Source organism: Falco punctatus, assembly GCF_963210335.1.
Source record: "Falco punctatus genome assembly, chromosome: 17".
In the NCBI taxonomy this organism is placed as follows: domain Eukaryota; kingdom Metazoa; phylum Chordata; class Aves; order Falconiformes; family Falconidae; genus Falco; species Falco punctatus.
The window spans coordinates 6,123,692-6,147,795 of record NC_137597.1 but is presented as its reverse complement, the minus strand read 5'-3'; the positions used below and the strand labels follow the sequence as shown (position 1 = coordinate 6,147,795).

The window sequence follows — 24,104 nt, the reverse complement described above, 5'->3', positions numbered from 1 at the left end:
TCAGATGCTACAGCGATGTTGTGTATTAACACCTTGTGGGAAAACACAGTGGAAAAGGGATTTACAGCATGCAGAACCAATGGGTACCAGCAATGTGTGTGCAGCTAAAAAAGTCCAAAATGGGTGAAAACAGACCAGAGCTGTACATAATGCACAATAAAAATGGCCTCAGGGACAAGCTGGGGTGATTTAGTGCCACTCAGGTCTCAACTTTGGTCTCTGTGGCATGCCAGGAGCGATGCATCACCTCTGGGATGCTGGTGGTACCAGGAGTGACAGTATCTGCTACAAAGAGCACCACGGTGAATTTAGAAAGTTTTGCCAACAGAAAACCTATAATTCCTCAGAATTCTGACAGACAGACTCAGAACAGTTTCAAGTGGGGTTTATTTACAGTAATTGTAACAGACTTCCACAAAACTTACTGCTGTCAGTAAATTACAATGCATACAAGAACCCTTTTCTCTTCAGCGACCACATATCTTGCATAGAAACTTTTCTTTTACTGATAAGGCAGAAAATACCATGTCAAAAGGAAATGCAGGTCTGCTAGAACCTATTCTTGAAAGCATTTCTCAGACTGTGCACCTTGCTTCAGCCAGATCAGTCAGCAGCAGCAGCCACATAAGACTGAGGCCAGATTCATGAGCCTTGCTCCACAGCATTAACTACACCAGGGTCATTCCAACAGGCACTCAGCACTCATGAATATACATTCCCTATACAAAAATTGTATAATTTAAACAATACTTCAATGAAATGATCACAGCTTAGTCTGCTAGCAAGAGAAACGCTTTTAGATTTACCCTTGGAGGGCATCCTTTGATAGAAGTCAGCTAAGCGAGAGCTGTGCTGATGTGATCGGACTCGCTATTTCCATATTAATGCAGGGCTCTGATGCGCTCGCCCATTACCTGGCGAGTGAAACACTCGGCGCTTGCCTGAACACAGCTGTGAGCAGTGAGAAACTGAACCAAAACAGAACATGATTTTCCCACTGACCACCGGTGTGAGCAATGTCCCAGCAGCTTCGCTAGCCCCAGCCATCCGTGGGTCATTAACGCCTTCTGCTCTCTAACGAGATTTCTCCATCCAGTCTAGTAGGATGTCCAGCTCGCCCAGGGATTTAATTGCTGCAGATGTGACGTTCAGCTGAAATGATATCAAGGAACAGGTTGTAAGCAAAGGTAGCGAGTACAAGCTAACGTAAAGAGAATCTGAATATCTGTGTTAATTACTAGGCTTAGTTATCAACTTACCCCTTCATAGTTGGCAAGTATTTGCTTAAACTTCTCAGGGGATTCCTGTCCACATGTGCATTTGTTTTGCTCATGCTAGAAAAAGAAGATAGAATTCATTAGTTCAGAGGGTTAATTTTTGAAAGTAGGAGACCACTTTCTAATTATGCTGGAAAGTACTGTGTAGACAGGGACCTCGTTAAGCTGCGGAAAGGGCTGCAGGTCCTTAACTCAGACGCCAGCTAAGAACAGTTTATTTTGACAGACAGAGGGACAGGATAAATACCGTTCTTCAGAACGAATGTGGGAGTTTGCTGATGAGTGGGCAAGTGTAACAATTTCTGAGCAGATACATGTACTCTTCTGATCACTCTTCTTTGTACTCTCGCTTCTTTGTACTCTCGCTGAAACCATTTTTATCAATAATGATGTTGTAACTTTATGAAATGTTTAGGTTTATCTATATACCAAGTACAGACAGATAAAACTAAACGGTAGCAATACTCAAGACTTACACACTGCCCAAGTTTCCTCTTCAGGCTGAGGAAGGAGTTGGCTATGCTGCTGATTTTTCGGTTCACATATGAATCTTCGGTCTTGCAGTGTTTGAAAACTTTGTCCACGTAGAAGTTCAAAAGGTGATGGATGATGCAGCATCTATCTGAAGACTTAAGGAATATATTTCATTTTTAAATGGTCCTCCAAAGTGCTATAAACCTGTAGTCACCAATCTTTCTGCCCTTCTCTAGAATAAACTATCTGTAACACCAAGCACAGGAGCTGAGCACAGCAGGATGTTTGGATTCATATAAAGCTTTTTCAATGATGACTGATGTAATCTGATAATATGTATGGGAAATTATTTTAGACTGATTTTCAGGAGAGCCATCTTCAGCACGTCTCACTTAGTCAGCAAAATAAATAGCTGATATTGTAGCTGGCTGACACCTGAAACAGTGACCCACATCTAGTGCTTCAGAGTGTAAGGGAGCCACAAAATACTTATTTGTAATATATCTCACCTCCCAAGATCACATTCATGTGCTTTCGGATTCTTTAATTGCTTTCCACCCAAATCCTGATTCACCTTACTATGCCTTCACGGACAGAGGCGGTGGGAAGCCGCAGCTAAAGCTCCCGTAAGTGGAGCATCATATGCAACAACACACACAAAAATCTCTGCCCACTGTTTCTGGAAAGCCAGTCAGGGCAAAAGCCCTGTGCGCTGCAGCCTGCCGCAGGGCAGGAACCGGCAGTGGGACACCCACCTCTTCTCGCATACGTGATCCACATCACTTTATCCTCCCTGACCTGCTCGGCATCTGCATTTTGCAGGAACTTAGACAAAGTGATGGTATAGAACAACTTCCCCAAATGCCCTGAGCTGATACACCTCATGACTGCTGTTAGGATGCTAGCTGGGCAAAATTATTCAGAGAAAAACTAGAGATGAGGTAAGGACACACCTACCTTAACCTTGTGCAGGGAGTGTGGGTACGACAAGATGCTCAGGGTCCTGATGGGATCTCTGGCTTGCTGCACAGAGAAGACAGAGCTGGTGATGTACGTGCTGGCTCCAGAGGGGCTTCGGGAGCAGCTGACCACAAAGCTTCCCCAGCTCCACAAGAGCCCCGAGCAATACTTACGATGTTGGCTTTAATTGCGGTGAAACCAGACCTAATCTCGGTCATGCTCACTGAGACCCTGCAGGGTCCAAAGTGGAAGATTTTGTGCCCAGCTGTCAGCGTCAAATGCAACCAGCACGACACGGAGAGGAGGCAGGGGAACAAGTGGGATCCCTTCATGCTGCTGCAGATGCAAGCACAGCCGGCTGCCTGGGAGACCTGCTCAAGGAAGATAATATTGCCTCGCTATCTTTTCTAACTAACACAGTTGTGATGCTTACGAAAATATACTTATTTTATATAGCACTTGCACATGTCTATTAAAAAACCACACTAACTAGTATCTCTTACGTGTTTCTTTTGTATTCCCCATGTGCAAGAGAAAAAAAATCAAATAAACCCGAATATTTAACAGAAGATCCCAAAAGAAGGAAAAAAAAACCCACACCAAAACCAAAAACCAGTAAAAGATTGCATGTAAATGGACAAAGTACTTTTGAAAAATTTTCATGAGAAAAATACATACAGATAAATTAAATTTTTAAGTCTGCTGACAGAAGCAGCAGGAGGTAACTGTGAGTGAAAGCAGATCACCAAAGTCTGATCACAAAAGAAAATGCTTTCCCTCAGAAATAGCATACATCAAATGCAAGCTCTGTTAGCAATGAAAATTAAGGTTATTAATAAAACAAAAAAAACCTTTCAGAGATACATAATGGGAATACAAGGAAGCACGCACAAACACATAGAGCAAAAGGATAAAATCAACATCTTACCTTGTTCTTTGATGTGGGTTCACCGGTCTCGCTGATGACTGACCTGAAGAGCTCTGAAGACGGTGTTTTTATCCAGGTATCAGGAGGAAATAACTCTTGGATTAACTTTTGGGATTTTTCTTGCTTTTCCCAGCATGTATTTCCCTTTGTAATTTACTGAATTAATTAGCTAGTGAAAGGGACCAACTCTTTCACCCACAGGTGTTTCCCTAACCTACGGAGGCGGGAAATCTTGGCATTGCTGTATCATTTTTCATTCGGGAAGAGGGATGTGACCAAAAGGAGGGACCATCATGGGAGTTACATTCCCAAAATGCCAAGCTGGAGGGCTCCCCCCAGCACGGAGCCACGCTGCCAAGTCCCTCCTGGAAATGGGCTGTTCCCTGCTCATCACAGAGGCGCCGGGATGTGGGAAGCCGCATGGCATCACCCTTCGGGATGCCAGTGGTCCAAACACCCCAGCGTTTCTGGCAAACAGACGTGGTGGGCTAGTAAAAGTGGCATTACTCAGAAAGCTGGCAAGGTCTTTCTCCATCACTGTCCTGGCACATGGGGCCTTCACACTACGGGGAGGCTCTCAGGCTTGCTCCTCAGGTGGTTGGGTGCTTATCTCCATCGGCACATCCCTGGTGTTTGGAGACCGAAGATGTGCAGGTATGAGATGGTAGGGCTTTGGGATGACACAGCTCCCACCTCGGTGCCAGAAGTCACATTGTTTTCCGGAGCACAGGTGACTTGGGTGAGCATTACGCACAGTCCAAAGCCATCGCCTTGCAGAAGGGCAGAAATTTCACTCAAACCTTTAAAAGACCACCAGCCCAGAGGCAGCGGGGGGGTTCTACCTGCCAGCAAAGACCTGGACCACACAGGCTATGGTCACCCTGCCACAGGCATTAGCTGCTGAGCAAAACTGATGCAGCCAAGGTCCTCGAGCGAACCAGGTATGTTCTTGTACCAACATTTCAGATCCAGGCTGTCCTCAAGGAACTAGGGTTTGCCAGCTGGGGCATGTTGTCACATGAAAGTGGCAGTACTGGTGCAAAAGGCAGGCTGGATCACCACGCTGTTGACTCTGAAGTTAGTTTGGTTGCTTCTGTAACCCCTCTGGAGGTAGCTCAGTTCAGTCTACAAGCAAAAATGAGCAGTCAAAAACACTTCTTGGGCTCCCTGTACCCAGAAGGGAAAGTCAGAGGGACTTGGAGGGCATGGAGGTGGAGAAGGCACCCCTTTAACCTCACAGCCAACCTCTGGGGCAGCCACAATGCTCTGGGCGAGAGCAGCAGCCTGAGCGTGTGCCTGTTGCAACGCAGGTGTATCTTGTGTGCCGCTGCCTGTGGGCCAGGGCTGTTCTACAAAGTTTTGCTGGGTAATTCATTGATAACCAAGCTCAATCTTGAGCATATATCAGTCGTCAGGAGAGGACTAAACAAATAGATTTTATGCCCAGGCTAGTCATAGTATTGCATTCAGTATTGCTGAAACGACCTCAAATACACCAAACATGCCTCCTCCTTCATCCCTGTAAGGCAGCCAAAAGGCAGGTCCAAATCTGCAGCAGGTTGCATTTGCCCTTGCTGAGGTGTCGGAGGGCTCCTCAGCAGCACAAGGCTGCTACTCTCTGCCTTCCTCTCCCAATTCCCAGCTGCTGCCTCTAATTGCAATAAAAGTTTTGCTTGGAGCAGAGGAAGAGGCACCGGCACCGTTCCCAGGCAGCCTGGTGCACACCCAGCCTCGGTGAGGAAATGGGCAAAGAGGCAATAAGTTCTTACTTAATTATGTAAATTAGAGATGAGAAGAAGGGATTTTTAAATTTTTTTTTTCTCCTTTTGGTAACTGAATTGACACTCAAGGCAGGTCAACCAAATGCCAGCAGGCAAGAAACAGTCATGGGCTAAAGATTGCCAGCCAGGCTGGTGGAGGAAAGATGCTGGGATGCTGTGGGACCAGGAGTGAAATGTTGTGTATTATCAGGATCCAGGGCCTTGCTCATTCCAGACTCTGCGTTGTCCTGGGGCATCCCGGGGCCCCTCTGTCCTGCTGCTGCCCTCTTGTGAAGCACCCTCCCTGCAAGGGCAAGGAGGAGAAGAACCGCATGAGAGTGGGGGAGACAGTCCAGACAGGTTTCTAGTTTTGTTTTTTAAGTCTGTGTGCAATGATGGTAATGGATTGCCCCAAGTGCTGGACCTGAGGGAGGTCCGAAACCCTGGCTTTTGGAGCAGATGGGATGGCATCAGCAGGGACCTCAGTACGTGTTGGACCAAGTCCAAATGGAAGCCAGTCACCCCAGCTTGGCTTTCCCCAGAGCCTGCCTGAGGGAGGCTCTCGCCTACCTGCCAGCTACAGCAATATGAAAATAGCCTCAATAAAACAGCAAGCCTTTTCCCATATGCTCTGGGAAGGAAGAGGAAAAGGAGAAACAGGGATTTCTGAAGCACAGTAGAGTGACGATGCAGATGAGCTCAGATAGTAAAATGGGAACGGACTCCCCCAGGCGCTCCCAGAATAATTCAGCCTTTCGCATACTGCGGCGCTGGGGTGCGTGCTGGGAGCAGGGAAGTGGTCCTCTCCCCGGGAATCCTTCCAGGCAACTCCCAGCTAATGGCAGAGGTCTCCTCCCTCAGGATTTTACAGTAGGCATGTTGTGACAGGGCACACTGAAAGTAGTTGCAACCCAAATAACAAGCAAAGGCAGCATAGAGGGTCGTTAGCTATCTGCCACCGTGGTAAGGAATTAAAAAATAAGCCATGTGTATCATTACCTTGTCTGAGAAATCATTTTTACAAAGTCCGTGGTGAGGAGCACAGCTCCTGCATGTCTCACATCAACTCAAAAAGGCACAAAAGGGGCCAAAGGGAAGATCCCAAGTGCAACCTCTTGGACCACCCCAGCTCTCAGCATCTCCAACCGCTGCCAGGACCGATGCTCAGCCTCACCCTGCCAAGCAGGTGGCCAAATCACCACCACCGCGCAGAGCTGGCGTGGCTGCTGTGGTGATGGAAACATCTCAGTAACAGCAGAAAGCACCAGACTGCTGCAGGCAAATGGCTCGTTGAAATGACTAACAAAGCAGATGTTCCTGGAGAGCCTGGGAGCGTGACAGGAGACAAGATACCTACTCACCGATGGCCGGGTACGTCAGGGAAATTCAGCAGCAGCTCCCAGCCCTGCTCCAGCGTCGGGGCTGAGCCATGCCCTGTGCACCCCACTTACTGTGAGTCACTGCAGTCCTGCTTGGCATCATCCAGCACTGACCCAGTATTATTAATTTCACATATCAAAAAGATTTTGGCTTATCCTAAAAAAAAAAAAAATCCTTAAAAAAAATAATAATCAGGCTGTTCTGATCTGAAGGAGCCACGCTGTTAAGAACTGACCACAGACACATTAACTAGGTTTCCAGTAAAGTGTTTCAGAGTGATAATGTACCAGTTTCAATAGTGCATTTCAATGTAGTTTCATGCTGTAAGAAGATCTGATAATACTTCACAGACCATCCTTGGTTTGCCATTCTTTGTCATTACTCATTTTTCACAGCAGCTTTAGGTACACCAGTGTTTCAGATATGAGGTTGATAATGGTTTGTGCACAGGTCCCCAGAACTAGACAATGCGAATGACAGAAATGCCTCCAGTCATTTTAATAGACAAAAAGTCGAGACTTAATAACCAAATCCAGCAAAAATATCTGGACTCAGCAACTCTTTCTGACATCCTTCAGGAAAAGATCTGCAAAAACAGACTCAGCCACCCGAAATAAAAATGCTTGTAGGCTTTTACATCTCTCCTGGTAGTACTGTAGCTTACCAAAACCCCTGCCAAGGAATGTAATTCTGCTTCCACCAGCAGAGGAAAATGTTTCCACTTGGTTTTTATGCAGTGGAGTAATTTCTGAGATACTTGCAGTGGTGTAAATCATCAGACAGCCCTGCCTTAATCACAGCCGGGTGCTAATGGGAAGATTGACTGCAGCAGTGGTGCTGTGCTGCAGCTCTGAGTAGTTCCCAGCACCTGAAACACCAGAGGTTTAATTGTCACACAGTCACCTGGCCCTCCCCTCCAGAGCCCATTTCAAACCTCGTTTGGACAAGTGCCCATCCCGCACCATCCTCTCGAAACCCAGGGATTCACACCGGCACCCAGCTGGGTGTCACCCGCCCCGGCGTCACTCTTTCCATTAGCTTCTGCACGGACACGCTTTGCTTTTCGTGACGGAAATGTGTTCCACGGCTGCCAGCGTCCTCTCCTAGCTTCTGAAAATCTGGCTGCTCTTCACCATCTTAATTAGCGCAGTTCATTATCGTCAGAAACCAGGGGCTGGTTACCCAGCAGGCTTGCCAGCCCTGCTGCTTGCGCAGCCCCAGCTCTGCAGTGCTGCTGACAAAATTAAAAATCTCTTTTCCTCAGTAAACTCTCCCAGGACTTCAGGATAGCCTGGGAGAGTGTCCTGCGCCCTGAGACAATGCCTGAATCATCCTGATTTGGGGCATTGCCCACAACCGTCCCTCTGGAGCTGCTTTTGCCATTTTCTGTTACCTGTAGCCCAGCCCAGGGTGTCCCCAGTGCACAGCTCATCAGAAAGGGGACAGAGCCACCTCCCCAGGAGCATCCCCCTGGTGCTGTGGGTGGCCCTGGGATCACTCTGTCCTCGCTAGATGTCCTCGGCTGGGTCATGGTCAGCTCCCGGCTGCGCAGGGTTGCGCGTCATAGAAAATGACAGTGCCTCAGCCACCGCCTTCATGGAGCAGATGCGACACATCTGTGTGACTCACCAATGGCAGTGCTGCCACCAAGCCAGGATTTCACCCAAAGAGGGTAAAGAAAAATGCAAAAAAGAGTGCCTTTTTTGTTTCCCCCCCCCCCCCCCCCCCCGTAAGATTCACCTTTGTGGAAGGGGAAAAGTGTGGTGGAGGATCTCATACACCGACATAGCTGTTCTGTAGAAAATCATCAACTTAGTCACCGGGGGTGGGGTGGGGGGGTGTTGAAGGTTAAATACTTGCTTCTCCTTTTTTGATAAAATGTGAAGCATGTTTTAGTTATCATAAATGGCATCTTCCCCAAAGGGAAATGCACATGTCAGGTCTCTACAGGTTGATAATACAGCTAAAGAGCAGCTTCTACTCACTTGCCTTCAACTGTCCGGCAGCTGGTTTCAACAGCCACCTCCGTGTTCTCAGCAAAGTGTGTCTTCAAAAAGTGGTGGGTCCAGCCAAAGCGCCGCTGTGCTCAAACCCAGGCAGGTGCACAAGCGGGGTGTGATGCTAAGGACCAGCCCAGGGGAGCTCAGCGCATTCCTGCTAAATTCAGGAACTGGCTGGAGAATCAAATTGCTCTTGGGGAAATTCCCACCCCCCCAAAACTGCAACAGCTCAGGAGTTATCGGAACGGTTCAGCAGCCCACGGCTTGGGCACGTGACTCTCTTGTGATCATTTCAGCAAGATCTCCCAGGCAGGGTGAATTTCAATGGTTTGAGTTTTTTCTTCTTTTCCCCACCGATGTTAAGGAAATTTTCTATCTCAGCAAAATTTGAGGTGTAGTTCCCTGAAAAACACTGCCCTGCCATTGAAGACAAACAGAAGCATCCACAAGAGAATGATGTAAAGCCCAACGCACATGCCAAAATGTGCACTGGTCTCCAAACGTGCATATATTTCACAGACTCACATCTGCCAACAGAATTAAACACAGGCTGATTGAACGAGGCTTTCTCAGTTTCCAGGAGGTTTCATAAGCTTTTTGATGTGGGCATCTGACATATTAGCAATTGGGCTTCTCTAAGCAAACATAATGCTAATGTATAGAAAATGCTGAAGTACAATGAAGATTTCAAGCTGCCTAAGAAGTGCTGGCCTGCGAGGCTGCTGGGAGGACCAGCAGTTCACAGAGAAACAAATCTTTCTTGAAAGGTTTTTCTGCGGGACAGAGCTGTGATCACTGACTAAGAAAAATGCCCAAGCCAATCAAATTTCCACTTCCAAAACCCACAAGTAGCCCCCACACACATCTTCCCTGTAGAATATAGATTGTTTACTATGCTTGCTTCTAATTTATTTTTTTTTCCCTCTCTTGCAATTAGTACTACAATCATAATTCTCATTACCAGCCATGGTGATGCTTCGCTTGTTGCTGCAGTCCTGGGGGGCTCCCATGGACACTGGGTTACGCTGTTGATGGAGCAAGGTGGCCCCTTGGAAAGTGGGCATCTAAAAGAAAGAGACATGAGACAGAGGACCAGAGAGGAGACACAAATTTGCCACATTTGAAGAAAACAGCTCATTCCAAGGATAGGGATTTTCCATAGTGAGCCTGAGGATCTCCAGCTGAAGCCCGTGGATGCTGCCGCAACTCTAGAAGAGTTTGTGCAGGCAGTTCTGGGGTGCTGTTCCCCACCAACGGGCTCTTCTTCAGAAAAGGTTTGCTAATGTTTAGAAAACTAAAGCTGAAGTTCTTTACTTGGAAAATTCAAATGAACAGTCCCAGAAAACGGCAGCAGTTCCCAGACACTCTCTGCAGCACGCGGAGATACAGAGTCACACAGAACGGCACGTGCGTGGTTATTGGGGGAACCATCTGCGCTCCCGGGTCACAAAGCGCAGCCAGGGCACGAGAGATGCTTCGTGCCAAAATACCAAACTATGTCCACCTCCTGCAAAGCTTCAGGCTTTGGATGGCCTGGCTTTTCACATAATCACAGCGATGCCCTGGAGGGAAGAGAAACACCCATCATGTAGGCTGCCGCTGCCACAGAGAGTGATGCCACCGAGAGCAATGCCACCGGCAACACTGGCACCGAGAGCGATGCCACCGGCAGTGCTGGCACCGGGCGCCAGGCAGCAGCGTAGCCAGTACCAGACCCTGCTCTGCTGAAGTGCATGTACCTCTCGCCCGGCTCTCCTGTTCCTCCCATCCTTATTTTTGGAAGGACTAAAAACCGATGGGATAGCAAAAGTCACACAGAGCGTTTTTTACAGCACCTGGGCTTGGCCTGAGGTTTGAGCCAGCGAGCGAGCCGGCTGTTCCACACAGCGCTCGGGTTTGCCCGGGAGCACCAAATGTGCTGATGGTGCAGGCAATAAATGATGCCTAATAGAGGAGAAACTGAGTGCTCGCTGCTATCAGCTCCATTTTTAAATTATCTGGGGAGCAAATGAATCACTCCAATAGCCAGTCAGCGCTGTCATAGATTTAGCTTTCACCAAAACTGAAACTTATGTTTCAGTAAATTCACTGTGGATTCTGTACATAACCCAGCTCTTAAACTCAGGTTTCGGTTTTGGCTGGGTTAATATTGCCTTGGGTACATATTAACTCGGGACTTGAATCAGTCTCAATTTCACAACCGTGAGGGGCCAAATCTGGTTTCGCTGGCGCTGGAGGCATGTGAACCCGCACGGAGGCACCCCGGGAGCCCTGCCTGCTCCAGCCCCAGCCCGAGGGCAGAGAGGGACTGGAGGGGAAAGACAGCAAAAAGGGCTCTTGCTGCCAAGTCACAGCCGCTCGGCTCCCTGCTCCCTCCCTTATTTGATAATATGTGGCCTGTGGAAATGAGCAAAAACCAGGCAAAGTGGCACCAAATCCCCTGGAGCAGGCATGAGGACAAGCCCACGCTGGGAAGTCTCCTGCGCTGTTCTCCCACCTCCTGTTTGCTTAATTCCTTTCATCCAGGCTGGCCTGGCAGAGGTGCATCCCTCCCCGCGCTGGAGCCGCACAGCCGCCCCCCAGCTCATCCAGCAAGGTGGCTTAATGAAGGACACTACCACTCGCCTAACGAGGAGCAACGCAGAGCTCAGACACGACAAACAGTGCCCCAAGCAAAAGTCCTGGGGGGCAAAACCGTCAGGGCGCCAGGGGAGGATTTAGGGGGTGCAAGCTGCCCCGTGAGCGGTAGCTGTGGGGTAAGAGCACGGTCTGCCCGGACTGATCAGGATGATTTCTCCCCTGAGCTCTGCAGGGTGGCTGGAGGAGAAGCTGGGAGGGAAAAGCGCTGTCTTCTGGTAAATTCAAGGTGCTGCGCAGGAGGTGTGCGGGCAGAGCCACCGCTGCCGTGAGCACGCCCTGCAAGGGGCCATGCACAGCACCCGATCCCCCACGGAAACAGCTTCGGCCCCGGGATGAGCAGGAGCTGCCACGCAGCTGCCCCAGGGCTCCGCCAGCCTCCCCGGGACACAACCCCACTCACCAGGTGCATACTGAGACCTGCGTGTCCCCAGAGCCCCAAAGGGTTTGTTCCACCCCAAGCCTTGCACTGCCCTCAGTGGCAGGAGAGCCCCCTCTTTCACCATCCATCACAGCCACCGTTTGCTTCTGGGTATAAATTCCCGGAAAATCATGCTATGAGGCAAGGTTAATTTGTCCAGAGGTTTATCCTGTTATCAGCCCCCCCGTACAGCTCTGCCCTGGCCCCAGCACACACGGGGAGCACCGGCGTGTCCGTGGGACATCAGCGTTCCTACCGCAGCCCGGGCAGACCCACGCAGGCAGGACGAGCCCTCTGCTAACCAGAGCACCCTCTCAGCTCGGTGGAAAACTGAAGACTCAGTCACCTGCTGCACATTCCCCCACTGCACAAAGAAATCAGCAAAATCCCTTAAATCAGGGGCTTTGCCAGGTTGTAACTCTTACATTTGACTATATTTTCAGCAAACACACTGCCAGGCTCTTCCAAGGAGCGGGTGATGAACTGCCAGTCTCCTTTCCTGACAAGCAGCGGACAGCTAGCAGGGGAAGTTCACTTCAGATCCTTCTTTTTTTTTTTTTCTTTTTTTTTTCCTTTTTTTTTTTCTTTTTTTTTTTTTTGTAATACCATTTTCAGTGAAAGGGGGTCTCCACCATCCAGCTTCATCTCCCACTTCCTAGTTACAGCCCTCAAAAGCTAATGGAAAGCAATAAGCAAAAAGGGACATAAGAGCCTGATCCCATTACTGAAGGAAACCTTCCTCAGACTTCCACAAAAAGATAAATCCTGGGCAAATTGCCGAAGAAGTGCAGTGAGACTGGTGCTGAGCAGGAGCGGAGCAGACAGCCCAGCTCCCATGGAGGGAAGCAGGTGTTACCCCTGGGCACAATGCCGTCTCAGTAATAGCTTTTCAGTTACTGAATTCTACTGCTTTCATAACTCAAGTTCACATTTGCTTTGGGTCTCTGTAATTAGGATACCTTGCAGGAGAAACAGCCAGTTTGTATCACTCCCTGTAAAAAAAAAAAAAATAATAATAATGAAAAAGAGAGAGAAAACAGAAGGGAGATCTGAACACGGAGGTAGAAAATCTAAACAAAATACGTAAACCTCTTTGAAACCTCCGAAGAGCACATCTGACGGATCATTTTTTAATCAAAAAATCTCTGCTTACGTAGGCGAGGTCAAACTATGATCATTCTTTCCCCGCCTACCTGTGGCACAGCCCGACGCACACCCTCTGCTGAGGCTGTTAATTAGAAATTCCTCAACTTAAAATAAACAGATTCACCGAGAGGAAAAAACTTCTAGTAATTCTGTTTTATTGCTTTTTCACTGAAAGGGCAGTGGTGTCAGCAAGAGCCTCCGGGCTGACAATTCTGGGAATTTGCATCATGAAACTTGTTCACTTTGGCGCCTGGGGGGGTTCTGAGATGCCAGGTCCAAGTGCAGCCACCGCTGTCACTTTGCTGGTTGAGTAACGCACCAGCTCAGACCCCGGCTTCAGCCTGTACAGAACGGGGAGTCCCAGGACTCATGGTGTTATCACACTAATGATTTCGGAGCAGAAAGCCACAGTGGGGGCACGCAGGGAAATCCCCAGGCAGCGCCGGAGATGCTGCCGCATCCCTCACGGCACCGGGGATGACCCGCCATCACGTGCCGTCACGTGCGGCATCGCCAGTTGCGGCATGTGCTTATCTGCGTGTTGCGGAGTGGAAAAGAAAACCCGGGATTTCTCAACCCACAGCATGAGCTGCTGGGCACCGTACAAAAAAAAAAAAAACAAACAACAAAAAACCACCCCGAAACTCCACTGCGTGAGTGACCCAGCGTGGTGTTTGGCTTCAGGCCGAGGGTCCTGCTGCTGATGTGGAAAGTGAGTGAAGATGCCTCCGTAATCCACCCCGACGGTCACGTTACACTTCCGAGCAACTGGTTTGCATTATCTGATTTCTCAAACCATGATAAACAGTTCCTGTCTTACAACCATTCATAAGTATAAATAGTTTGGATTTGTATTATTGGTCAGAGTGTCGATGCTAAATCATGAAAGACAATATTGACCAGAAGATCCACACAGCCCAGTAAAACCAAAACTAGGAAAAAGAAGCTCATCAAAACAGCACTTGTGAAATGACCTGTTCAAGACAGGGGTTGCTCAAAACTGCCTCTGTAGAATGTTAAAAAAAAAAAAATAAAAAGGCAGTGCAAGAGATATTTGGGTGAGTCAAAATGGACCATGTATTCAGGATTTTTTTGCCTACTTTTACCTTCTTAGCTTCCCTGCAAACGAACTCATCCGAGATAGCTTCATTAGAATCATAGAAGTGTTTAGGTTGGAAAAAGCCTTAAAGATCGTCCAGTCCAGCCATCAACCCAGCACTGCCAAGGCCACCACTAACCCATGTCCCTGAGTGCCACATCTACACGTCGTTTCAACACCTCCAGGGATGCTGACTGCACCACATCCCTGCGCAGCCTGTTCTGATGCTTGACAAGCCTTTTGGTGAAGAGGGTTTTTTTTCCTCATATTTAATCTAAACCACCCTTGGTGCAACTTGAGGCCATTTCGTCTCATCCTAGTGCTTGTCACTTGGGAGAAGAGACCGACCCCCGCCTTGCTACAGCCCCTGTCAGGCAGTTGGAGAGAGGGGTCAGGTCCCCCCCCCCATTCTCCTCCTCTCCTGGCTGAACACCCCCGGTTCCCTCAGCTGTTCCTCACCAGACTTATGGTCCAGCCCCTGCACCAGCCCCGTTGCCCATCTCCAGACACGCTCCAGCCCCTCAATGTCTTTCTTGCAGTGAGGGACCCACAGCCGAACAGAGCATCCGAGGTGCAGCCTCACCAGTGCTGAGCACAGGGGGACCATCACTGCCCTGGTCCTGCTGGCCACACTGTTTCAGGTACAAGCCAGGACGCTGTTGGCCTCCTTGGCCACCTGGGCACACTTCTGGCTCATGTTTAGCCGGCCACCAACCAGCCCTTCCAGGCCCTTTTCCTCCAGGCAGCTTTCCAGCCCCTCTGCCCCAAGCCCGTGGCGGTGCATCCTCCCTGCTAGCTTGGAGCACACGCTCCCCACTCCCCAAAATGCCAGCGCTGAGATCTCATCGGTGTCTACATGGTCAGAAACAGGACGGGACAGTGAGCATAAGAATATCCCTGCCAACAACTTATTTCAGGAGGAAAGAAAAAGAGAAGGTAATAACACCTCTGTTTGTATCCGGTCCCTTGCAGAGGGGTGAGGGCAGCATCCTTCACCTGGCGGATGGCCCGATCCTGCTCCAATGGGCTCCTTAGAAGACCCAGCAACAAGAGGGTATTGCAGCAGCACCACCCGCACCCACAGCTCCGCACACCCCTCGCAGAGTGGCTTGAAATGGCAAAGTACACGCAACCTGGGGGAAAAAAAGCACAACTCGCTCTTCTGAGTTGGCAGAGGGCACCCTGAAGTCCCAGGGCAGGATATTAAATAGGGATGTTCTTCTCTAGCTGCTTTATAGGCTGCTGTGGACTTGCAAATATTGGGAGTTTTATGTATGCAAATAAAAAAGTACAAATATTTCTCAGTTAAGTTAATCACAAAAACACTGACTCTGCAGATGGGAGGAACTCACCATTACTCGATGCTTTTATGTGATGATTCCAGCTTCATTTAGATCAAATGGAAGTTCTGGACCTGCTAAGAATTTTTATGTAAGGCTCTTTCTATGTCATATTATAAGTCACATTAGAGGTCACAATAATGTCTTCTGTTCATGATTAGTAACCGATTTCTGGACACTTAGATGTTACAAGACAAAAAAAATGAAATTACTTAAATTTCCAAAGAGTAATTTGGGATTTACCTGTTGAGGTCAATATGAATCACACTGCAAATTTTGACAAGGCTGCTACAAAGCAGGTTTCCAGAAGTGAAAAATCTGATGTCATGCATTGCCAGCACAAAAAATTCTTGAGAAAAAAAAAAAAAAAAAAAAAAAGGCATCCACTTTATGCTTCACCCATCAGGAACTGTTAGTCATCAGTGATGGGGCCGCTGAGAGAGCATTGCTTCAAAACTGCTCTTCACACAAGGTGAATAAAAGGCCACCAAGTCTCCACTTCCCCCAGAGCATCACTGGCCGCAGATGTCCCAGATCTGAAGGGATGAGAAATGGGAAATTTTTGAAAAGCAAAGAAAGAAACACACCATTATGATAGCCTGGAAACCTGGGGGATCCTCCAAGCTATATCTAGAACAGATAGTGCTTAAAATGCACAATGTTTCTTTGTCTGAAAGCAATGGCAGAGACCAAGAAGGAAAAAAAAAATCAAAAAAATAAAAAGTAAAAACTTGCTCACATAATAGCTTGCCAACATAAGCAAGGCTACACACATAGGCAGCCCCTTTTAACAAGAACCATGAGATGCCACCCGGCTCCAGAGGACAGGACCCCTGAAGACCCCCGAGCCCCAGCCCTGCACGTGCAGGGTCAGCCAGCACAGGTGGCTCAGGACCATGTCCAGGACCAAACTTTCCTCCTGGCACACTGTGGGGGAAAAGCATTTCCCTCGATGCCTCTGTTTTACAGCAGAAACATAATTCTGCTGTCCTGCTGAGCATCTCCTGTGAACCTGCCGCTCTTAGAAGTTTGTGGGAGGTGGGGTAAAAATGTGTGAATGGCTTTTGAGTAACACGCTTTCCTTCCTGAAATGATCTTCTTGGCAAACATGAAAGCTGTTTCCTAAAGGTTTAGAAATACACCCACATCCCCCGGACACTCTTTAGGAAAAGGTGCTTTATTCATTCATGCAACCACTCCGTAGTACTTGCAGAGTCAATGCCTTTCCACAGCAGTAAGCAAGAATGAGTCAGAGTGAAACTGCACCGTCAAGATCTCTGACACGGCAAAGGAAATACAGGTAAACACAGCAGAGTAGCATCCGTGCGCAGGCTAGAGTTTCCTTTGTGGAATGGACACATCTGGCTTACGCTCGTACCAAAAAAAAACCACAAAAAAAATAAACCCCCCAAAAAAACAGGTTCCAAAACAAGGAGGAGGGAATTGCACAAGGCAGAGAACTGCTCTGCACACTCTGGATGTCAAAGTGAAATGACTTCATGGGGACCCACAGGTTGTTCAAAATAAGAGAAGGTTAGAAACGAGCAGGCAGGAAGGAAGGAGGGCTCCCGGTGCCGTGCTGGAGGGGATTCCCGTGTGCCCAAAGCCCCTTTGCTTAGCATCCCACAAAAATACCGGCCCTAAACCTACTGCTGAGGATGAGGAGTGACCGCTCCGCTGCAGGGGAGCCGGTTTGCAGAGCCCAGGGCTGCATCCTCCACCGAAGGGCGTGGGTTTAGCTCCGGGCTTTGGTCCAGGGCTGCATGCAGCCCTGCTCCAGGGCACTGGCTCCTGACAGCATCACACCTGCTGACCTCACCACATCAGTTTTGGTGCCCTGATGACACTGCACCAGCCAGCCAAGTCTTGGCAGTGAAGCTTTCTTGACCCGTGGCAGATTTGAGTTAAGCTACAGGGTGCAAAAAACTCTCCCAGGGTGGGAGCCAAGGGGGAAAGCAGGGAAAGGTGGGATCCTACCAGGGGAATGGGTCAGGTTTAAAACTACTTGGTTTTGTCTGAGCCACCTGCTGCCGCTTGCTCTGCTCCTTTCTCATAGCTTCTGTTGGCAGTCAAGAGGAAAAAACACCTGGCTGCGTTAGGGCAGGGGAAGAAAGGCGGGCGACCGGATCCGCTGTGATTCAGATGAACTAGTGTGTCTGCGGTGATTCACCAGGACCAGGCTTCCTCATCTCCTCAGAAAGAGGCAACATCAACAACAAAAGGAAAACAAATCAGAACACAAAACCCCAGATCATTTCTGCCTCCAACCCTTTGATTACTAATATTTCATCCCCTTCACTCTTACTCATACATACATTCACCGAACATGCCTCTCTCTTTCTCCTAAAAATAAAATTTCCAAAATCTAAATACATGGAAACCAACACTTGGCATTTTCCAGCTTTTTTTTTTTTTTTTTTAACAAGTTCCTTCACAGAGGTTTGCAAATTCAACTTAGAAGAAATTCAGTTCGGTGAATGAAATGAAAAGTGATTTGTCCAAAGCAATGCATTGCAGGCAGCCTGGGAAGAGCACACTAGTTCAAGATAACACGGGAGCTTTCAGGGAAAATCCTCCGATTTCAGGAAAGCTGAACTCATCTCCACTTTCTCCTTCTTGGATTTTCACATTTGTCAGTGAAATCTTTATCACAAGGAAGCAGGGGCGAGTGTACTTGTATATATAGAATAAGAGCAGGGAAACGGAAAAGGAGATGTCAGAGATGGTAGTTTTATCAGAGCTGGGACAATAAGGCTCAGCTAAGCCAGTACACCCAGTTCACGGAGTCACCGCTGGGTTGCTTGGATGAGGCTCCTGTCCATCTCTAGGAAATGAAATCGGATTAAATAACCAGAAACACAAATATTTGTGACTCGCTTATACACTTTAACACCACTCACCGATGTGGACGTAGTAGCTCCCACGGCACAAACCCTGTGCCGGGTGAGCAGCCAGGCAGCCGAGCACCAGCCCTGAGGGCCCTGAGCATCCCCAGCCGGGCTGGGCTCCTCCGCTCCATCCCAGCACCCCACAGAACTAATCCTGTTAGCGGTCAGACACACCACCAGCTGCAGTTCGGGAGCACAGCCTTTGAGCATGCTGAAGGCAGGGAGAATCCACACCAACTTCAGCAGATGTGTGCATTAACTGGAAAAAAAACAAAACAAAACAAAAAGTTAACATTTATTATGTGTATTCTCAGTATAGCATTAGAATGCCAAAGAAGGAGACAGTGTGTTATTAGAGGTTCATCAAAAGCAATGCTGCTGAATTATGCATGATGCTGGGGATCCTAAGTGCAGGTTTGATACAAAGCTTTAAAAATAGAAACACTTTTTTTTCCCCTGACAGTAGGGCATTCATCTGAAAATAAAAAGTCATGGTGAGAATGCAGAAGTAACCTCACACACAGCACCTTTTCTTCTTTGCATTGTATCTGAAGCTTTCCTCTTTAGCCACATTTAAATTTACAAGAAGCAAGCAATGAAAAAAAAAAATGCAGAGTCTAAGCACAAAAGATTTGATGGGGTGTGAGGAGAGGAGGGGGGTCAAGAGAACAGGAAACCCAAGTTGACGGGAAACCCAAGTGACATTTGGTTTTAATGAATGACTTAAAACCCCAATATTGCTCGCCAGGAAATGGGGAGAGGAAATTGAGCGATGTTTTGAGAGTATAAATTAGGGGCTCCATCAAGGTGAAGGCTGCAGATCTGCTCTTTACCCTCCTGTGAAATTCAGCTGAGAGCTGGACCAAGAGGCAAGCAGCCCATCTCCGCAGCATGCAAACCTGCCCAGCCCTGCTCCTGCTGCTCCTGGCTGCCAGCGCCCTGCCTGCCAGGTGCTCGCCCACCGAGCCCAGCTGCCTCCACTTCTCAGAGCTCCTGCCTGCAAAGCTCAAAGAGCTGAGGATGAAGTTTGAGGAAATTAAGGATTATTTTGTAAGTATAATCCTGCTAGTCTCTTCTTCTCGTTTTATTTTTTTGTTGTTGTTTTGGTTTGTTGGGGTTTTTTTTTTGCAAAGTTCAGTGATTTGGATGAGGAGGAAGACAGCTTCCTCTTGGCAGAAACGATTTGGTTGTGTATTGCATTATGGGCAGGTGGGGGTGAGCAAAAGAAGTTGGATTTCATTGCTCGCTGAGAGACAATGTGCAAAGGCTTTCTTCCTAGTTTCAATCACAATGAGCTCGAGATTTCATAATGAATCTTTGTGAGCCTGACTGGCCAGGCTTCCCCCCAAGTGTTGCAGATGAAAGTATTCTCTGAATTTATAGGTAGGAAATCGTCCCTTCTTCAGGGTGACCCAGGTCCAGCCTCACTGAAGTCAATGCTAGAAGAAAAGGGAAATCTTTTGCTACAGACTTTTTCTTTGAAACAACCACAAAAGCCTGAACATGATGTTTTATGACTAGAGAAACGCTGCAGTAACTAGTACTTGCTTCAGTGCCTGTGGGAGGTCACTGCTTTGCACAGCTGCTAGCAGGACCCCGGGGCTGCTGAGGAAGCAGTGCGAGATCTACTCAGAGCACCTGGTGCACCAGGACTGACAGAGGTGGTTGGTCGCATCTTTTGTTACTATTTTAACATCAGGTTGTTTTAGCAATAAAACAAGACAGTTCTCCAGATCCAACCTTAGGCTAACGTCCTGGCTTGCATTTATTATCAAACAAACACAGCCAAGACTTTAGATTTCAAGCTTGCTGTAGATCTCCCAGTTAATGTTGGGAAGGAATATTGTTAGCCTCTCAGGAAAGCTTTTAAGTAACTCGGTGCCATGGGGTGACGCTTTGGGTGTTGCCAGCCCACCCCACCGCAGCTCTCTGGGCTGCCAGAGCTGACGGTGCCACAGGGGTGCTGCAAGAACCAACACCCTCCGCAGATCCCTTCTCCCCCATTGACCGGAGACTTACAGGGATAAGGAAACCAGGGCGATTAAACCCTCCTGCCCGGGGCAGCTGGCGGGCAGACAGGCTGCGGGGGAGGGGTACCTCGCCCCAGGGGCTGCCCTGAGTTTGACACCCATCTGAGGAGGGATGCGGTTTGCATCAGCGCTCTTACACAAACACCCTTTGCAGGAGTTGCACAGGAACGAAATCAAGGGCAGGGAAGTCTGTGATTTTGTTACCTTGCTGCCTCGACTGAGCGGTGGTTGCACTGCAAGGTCCCCAACCGGAGCAGTGGTGACTCCTGCGCCTGGCGTCACCGCGCTGTGCACGCAGGTGGGCTGGCTGCTCTTTGCCTTTGCTTCAGCCAGACCGTCAATGCAAAGCAGCGAAACGACCGTTTGGCAAAGGCAAAGGGAGAAGTGTTGACGGCCCGACTAAAGCTCACGTTTCCATTGCATCCTTCCACAGCAATCGAAAGATGATGAACTCAGCATCCAGCTGCTCAGCTCTGAACTGCTAGATGAATTTAAGGTAAGAGTGATAACTCTCATCTAAGTCCCGTATCCTTCTTCATCCCTTGGCCAGTGTTTTGTAAGAAAGGAAGCAGATAGGAAATCAGGGCATTTCCCAATGTCACACAAGGTCAGTTCTCCAGCCCAGCAGTGACACGTGTGTCTGTGGCAGGGCTGACGCATGGTTCTCCCCACATTGCAGCCGCAGCCAGCAATGCTGTCATGCTGCAAGTGCTTTGACCACCAGCACGATTTTGATTTTTAAAAACACCCACACACACCGGCACTGGTGGCTGGCCCCAACACGGTTACCTCCTCTCGCCCCAGGGGACCTTTGGCTGCCAGTCAGTGTCGGAGATGATGCGGTTCTACATGGAGGAGGTGCTGCCCAGCGCCATGAGGACCAGCACGCACCACCAGCAGAGCATGGGCGACCTGGGCAACCTGCTGCTCAGCCTGAAGGCGACAATGAGGCGCTGTGTGAGTGGGGCTCAGTCATAGGGGTGGGGATGACACCAGTGCAGGGTCAGTCTCAGACCAGCAGCAGTGTGGGGAGTGGGTGCTGGGTGTTCCCAGGAGCAGGGGGCAGAAGCATGGGTGTCAGGGTGGTGTGGAGGAGCAGGGCTGTGGGCTGGTAGCCCCTATAAGGATGGGGGTTCTCCTAGCCTTGGCTCTCCAGGCTTTCATCAGTTAAATAACGATGCTCAGAGACTCTGTTCACTTATTTGCAGCCAGCCTCACCTGACAGAGTCTGGCTGAGGAGATAAGGGGAGGGAGGGCAGAGGGTCCATCCCTTACTTGGGTGCTGGAGCAGCGCGGCTCGGTGCTGATGCCTCCTGAACCCACGCCTGGGGTGGCCGTGACCCCATCGCCTGCCGCAGGCTGAGTCAGACGGGACAAACCCTGCCTGGGGCAGGGCGCACCGCAGGGCTGCCCTCACCCAGGGCTGGCTGCGAGGGGCACGGGGCTGGGAAAGGGTTCAGGATCCATGCCTCAGGTCACGCCAGGCTCCTTTCATCAGTGCACGGTGCAAAGCAGCCATAGTTACTGCCCCAGCGAGCCCCATGGCCGCATGGGGGGAAGGGGAAGGTGGAGACTGGTGGGGCGGCAGTGACGAGGGGCAGGAGGAGGGGAGAGTTGCTGCCACACACCCCGGGAAGGAAATCTGTGTGGTTGAAGCCGTTGCTCTTGTCTTTTTGCAGCACAGATTCTTCACGTGCGAGAAGAGGAGCAAAACCATAAAGCACATTAAGGAGACATTCAGTAAGGTGAGGTCGCCGTTCGCGTGGCTGTGCTGAGGTGGGAGGGACCTGCTGTCCCAGTAGATTTTGCTGCTGGCTTCAACTTAGGACAGAGAACAGAACATGAAAAAATCTGTAATGATATGAGTAACTAAGGCAGAGGAATCCAGAGCGCGATGCTTGAAGGAGCAGCCGCGGGTTTCCCAGAGGGGTGGGTAGAGAAGCTGGAGGTGTCGGTGGAAGCACAGTGTGTCTAGCGATCGCGCATCACCTACGGCGGCACGCTCAGGCTTCAATGGGCTCTGCTCTCACCTGCAGATGAATGAGAACGGAATCTACAAAGCCATGGGAGAGTTTGACATCTTCATCAACTACATCGAAGAGTACCTGCTGATGAAGAGAAGGAAGTGAGAACCCCTACGGGGCTGCACCTTTCACACAAAATCCTGCTGATTGTTTCAGAAACCACTTTAGGCTGCAAGAGCTCACGAGAGCTTAAGTTATTTTAGGGTTCAAGCCAAGAATTACAGGTCAATAACTTCCAGATTAATGTTGTATTTAAAAGGGTCTGTTTAAACAACTGAATTTAATATTTATTACTTATAATACCTCAGTGTTTATGTTTACAATATGTTTTGAAGAAAAGTGTGATGCGTTTGTAAATACTATTTATTGTTCAATGTTTTAATACTGGTTTTAGTAGTGCTATTTTATTCATAGCTTCTAAACACCCAAAGCAGGGTTCTTCTGGGGGGCAGATAATGAGCAGAGCTTATCCTGAGTCCAATTTCACTGAGCACAGTCACCTGAGCAGGAGCAATTCCAGCTCTGAGTTCAACAAACTTTAATTTTAAGCAAATGAGAGCTCTCCTCATGCTCTATCCCTCTATTTATTTATGCAATCAAATGTCTTTATGCATAACCATGTCACTGTCTGTCACAAGTTCTGCAGCTGGAACTAGGCTCTGAAATATTCAAAATTATTCCATGGCTTTGCACTGAGCAAAACAATCGTAAATGTAACCACAGGCATTTTTTTCTCGTGTGCATGAAAAGCAACGTGGGGGAGGACCCGCACTCCTGTGAACCACGTGCAATCATGGTACAGCAGCAGATCAGTTAACCCCACACCTCTAGTCTTCAGCCTATATACTAGTCCAGGTTAAAGAAAAGTAAAAAAAGAAAATAGCAGTAAGAATGAAATGTTTGTTTCTAATAGAACTTGGCTTAAATGTTGCTAATGACTGACTTCCAGAGCTGCTGGGTCGGCCACTCTGCACTTTCTAAAGTTAATCTTACTATTTTCCAGTCTTTGATTGGGTTTTGTTGTTGTTGTTAGTTTTTCTTTTAGAAGATAGAGGGTATTTAATTAACCACCATTTTAAGGTGGCATGGGTAATTTGCATTCAAATACATGAAGCTGCGTGCAGCACTGACAATATTGGATGCTGAGCCAGAGGAAATCGCCAAAACCCGGAGGCATTTGCTTCTAATATTTAGAAGTATTAGGGCACGAATATGATGAAACACTGTCAGTTTGTTGTTTGCTTTGTAAGTTACCACTGAAAAGAGGCTATTTATACTTGATTTATTCTATTTGTACATTTATGGTGACAGAGGGGCATTCCTGCTGGCAGCCTGCCCACACGGGAACTGGTTATCCCAGAGCAAGGGCAGCCCCAAAGCGGGAACGCTGCTCCGTGTGTCGCTCCTGCTGAACGCAATCAGGTGGTGTGGGCTCAAGGGCAGCGTGGCAGCCAAACACTGTAACATCTAATTTATGCTTCTTACCAGGACACATTAAGCTCCTGTTGAGCCCACTCTGTACTTGTTTTTCCACCAAACGCCTGGATTTCGGTGTTGTAGGAGAAGCAAGGACAGCCTCAGAACTGCAGCAAGAGCCCAGAGTGGTTCCACTCCTGGGGAGGTCACGCTGACGGGGGGCACCGTGCCTTGGCCACGGCTTCTGTCAATGTGTGAACTTTTGCATGGTTATCTGTATGAAAAGAAATCTTCTATTTTTGCTAATAAAGACTTCCTAATGAA

General features: G+C 48.6%; 2 protein-coding genes across 15 annotated transcripts; one reads left to right on the top strand and one right to left on the bottom strand.

Annotated features, from left to right (window-relative positions):
- Nucleotides 1–369: 369 nt before the first annotated feature.
- Nucleotides 370–21,885, bottom strand: LOC308054570 (interleukin-20-like). Of its 14 annotated transcripts, XM_080367629.1 has the most exons (11): nt 21,616–21,885; nt 18,323–18,569; nt 15,666–15,958; nt 15,435–15,496; nt 15,029–15,215; nt 10,094–12,829; nt 2,885–9,843; nt 2,709–2,774; nt 1,754–1,906; nt 1,260–1,334; nt 370–1,152 (listed from the first exon to the last, which is right to left on the bottom strand). In XM_080367629.1, the coding sequence occupies exons 7-11, from the start codon at nt 3,041–3,043 to the stop codon at nt 1,075–1,077; spliced, it is 531 nt and encodes a 176-aa protein (XP_080223755.1). In that variant the 5' UTR covers nt 3,044–9,843; nt 10,094–12,829; nt 15,029–15,215; nt 15,435–15,496; nt 15,666–15,958; nt 18,323–18,569; nt 21,616–21,885; the 3' UTR covers nt 370–1,074. The 14 variants fall into 14 exon arrangements, with proteins under 14 accessions (XP_080223755.1, XP_080223747.1, XP_080223758.1 ...); XM_080367621.1 differs by lacking the exons at nt 15,029–15,215; nt 15,666–15,958 and having other exon boundaries at nt 2,885–3,082; nt 3,640–9,843; XM_080367632.1 differs by lacking the exons at nt 15,029–15,215; nt 15,666–15,958 and having other exon boundaries at nt 10,094–10,341; nt 12,797–12,829.
- On the top strand, nt 18,580–24,104 carry IL10 (interleukin 10). The gene is made up of 5 exons (XM_080367620.1): nt 18,580–19,360; nt 20,774–20,836; nt 21,145–21,297; nt 22,020–22,085; nt 22,377–24,104. Exons 1-5 carry the CDS (start codon nt 19,202–19,204, stop codon nt 22,467–22,469), a joined length of 534 nt encoding a protein of 177 aa, XP_080223746.1. The 5' UTR covers nt 18,580–19,201; the 3' UTR covers nt 22,470–24,104.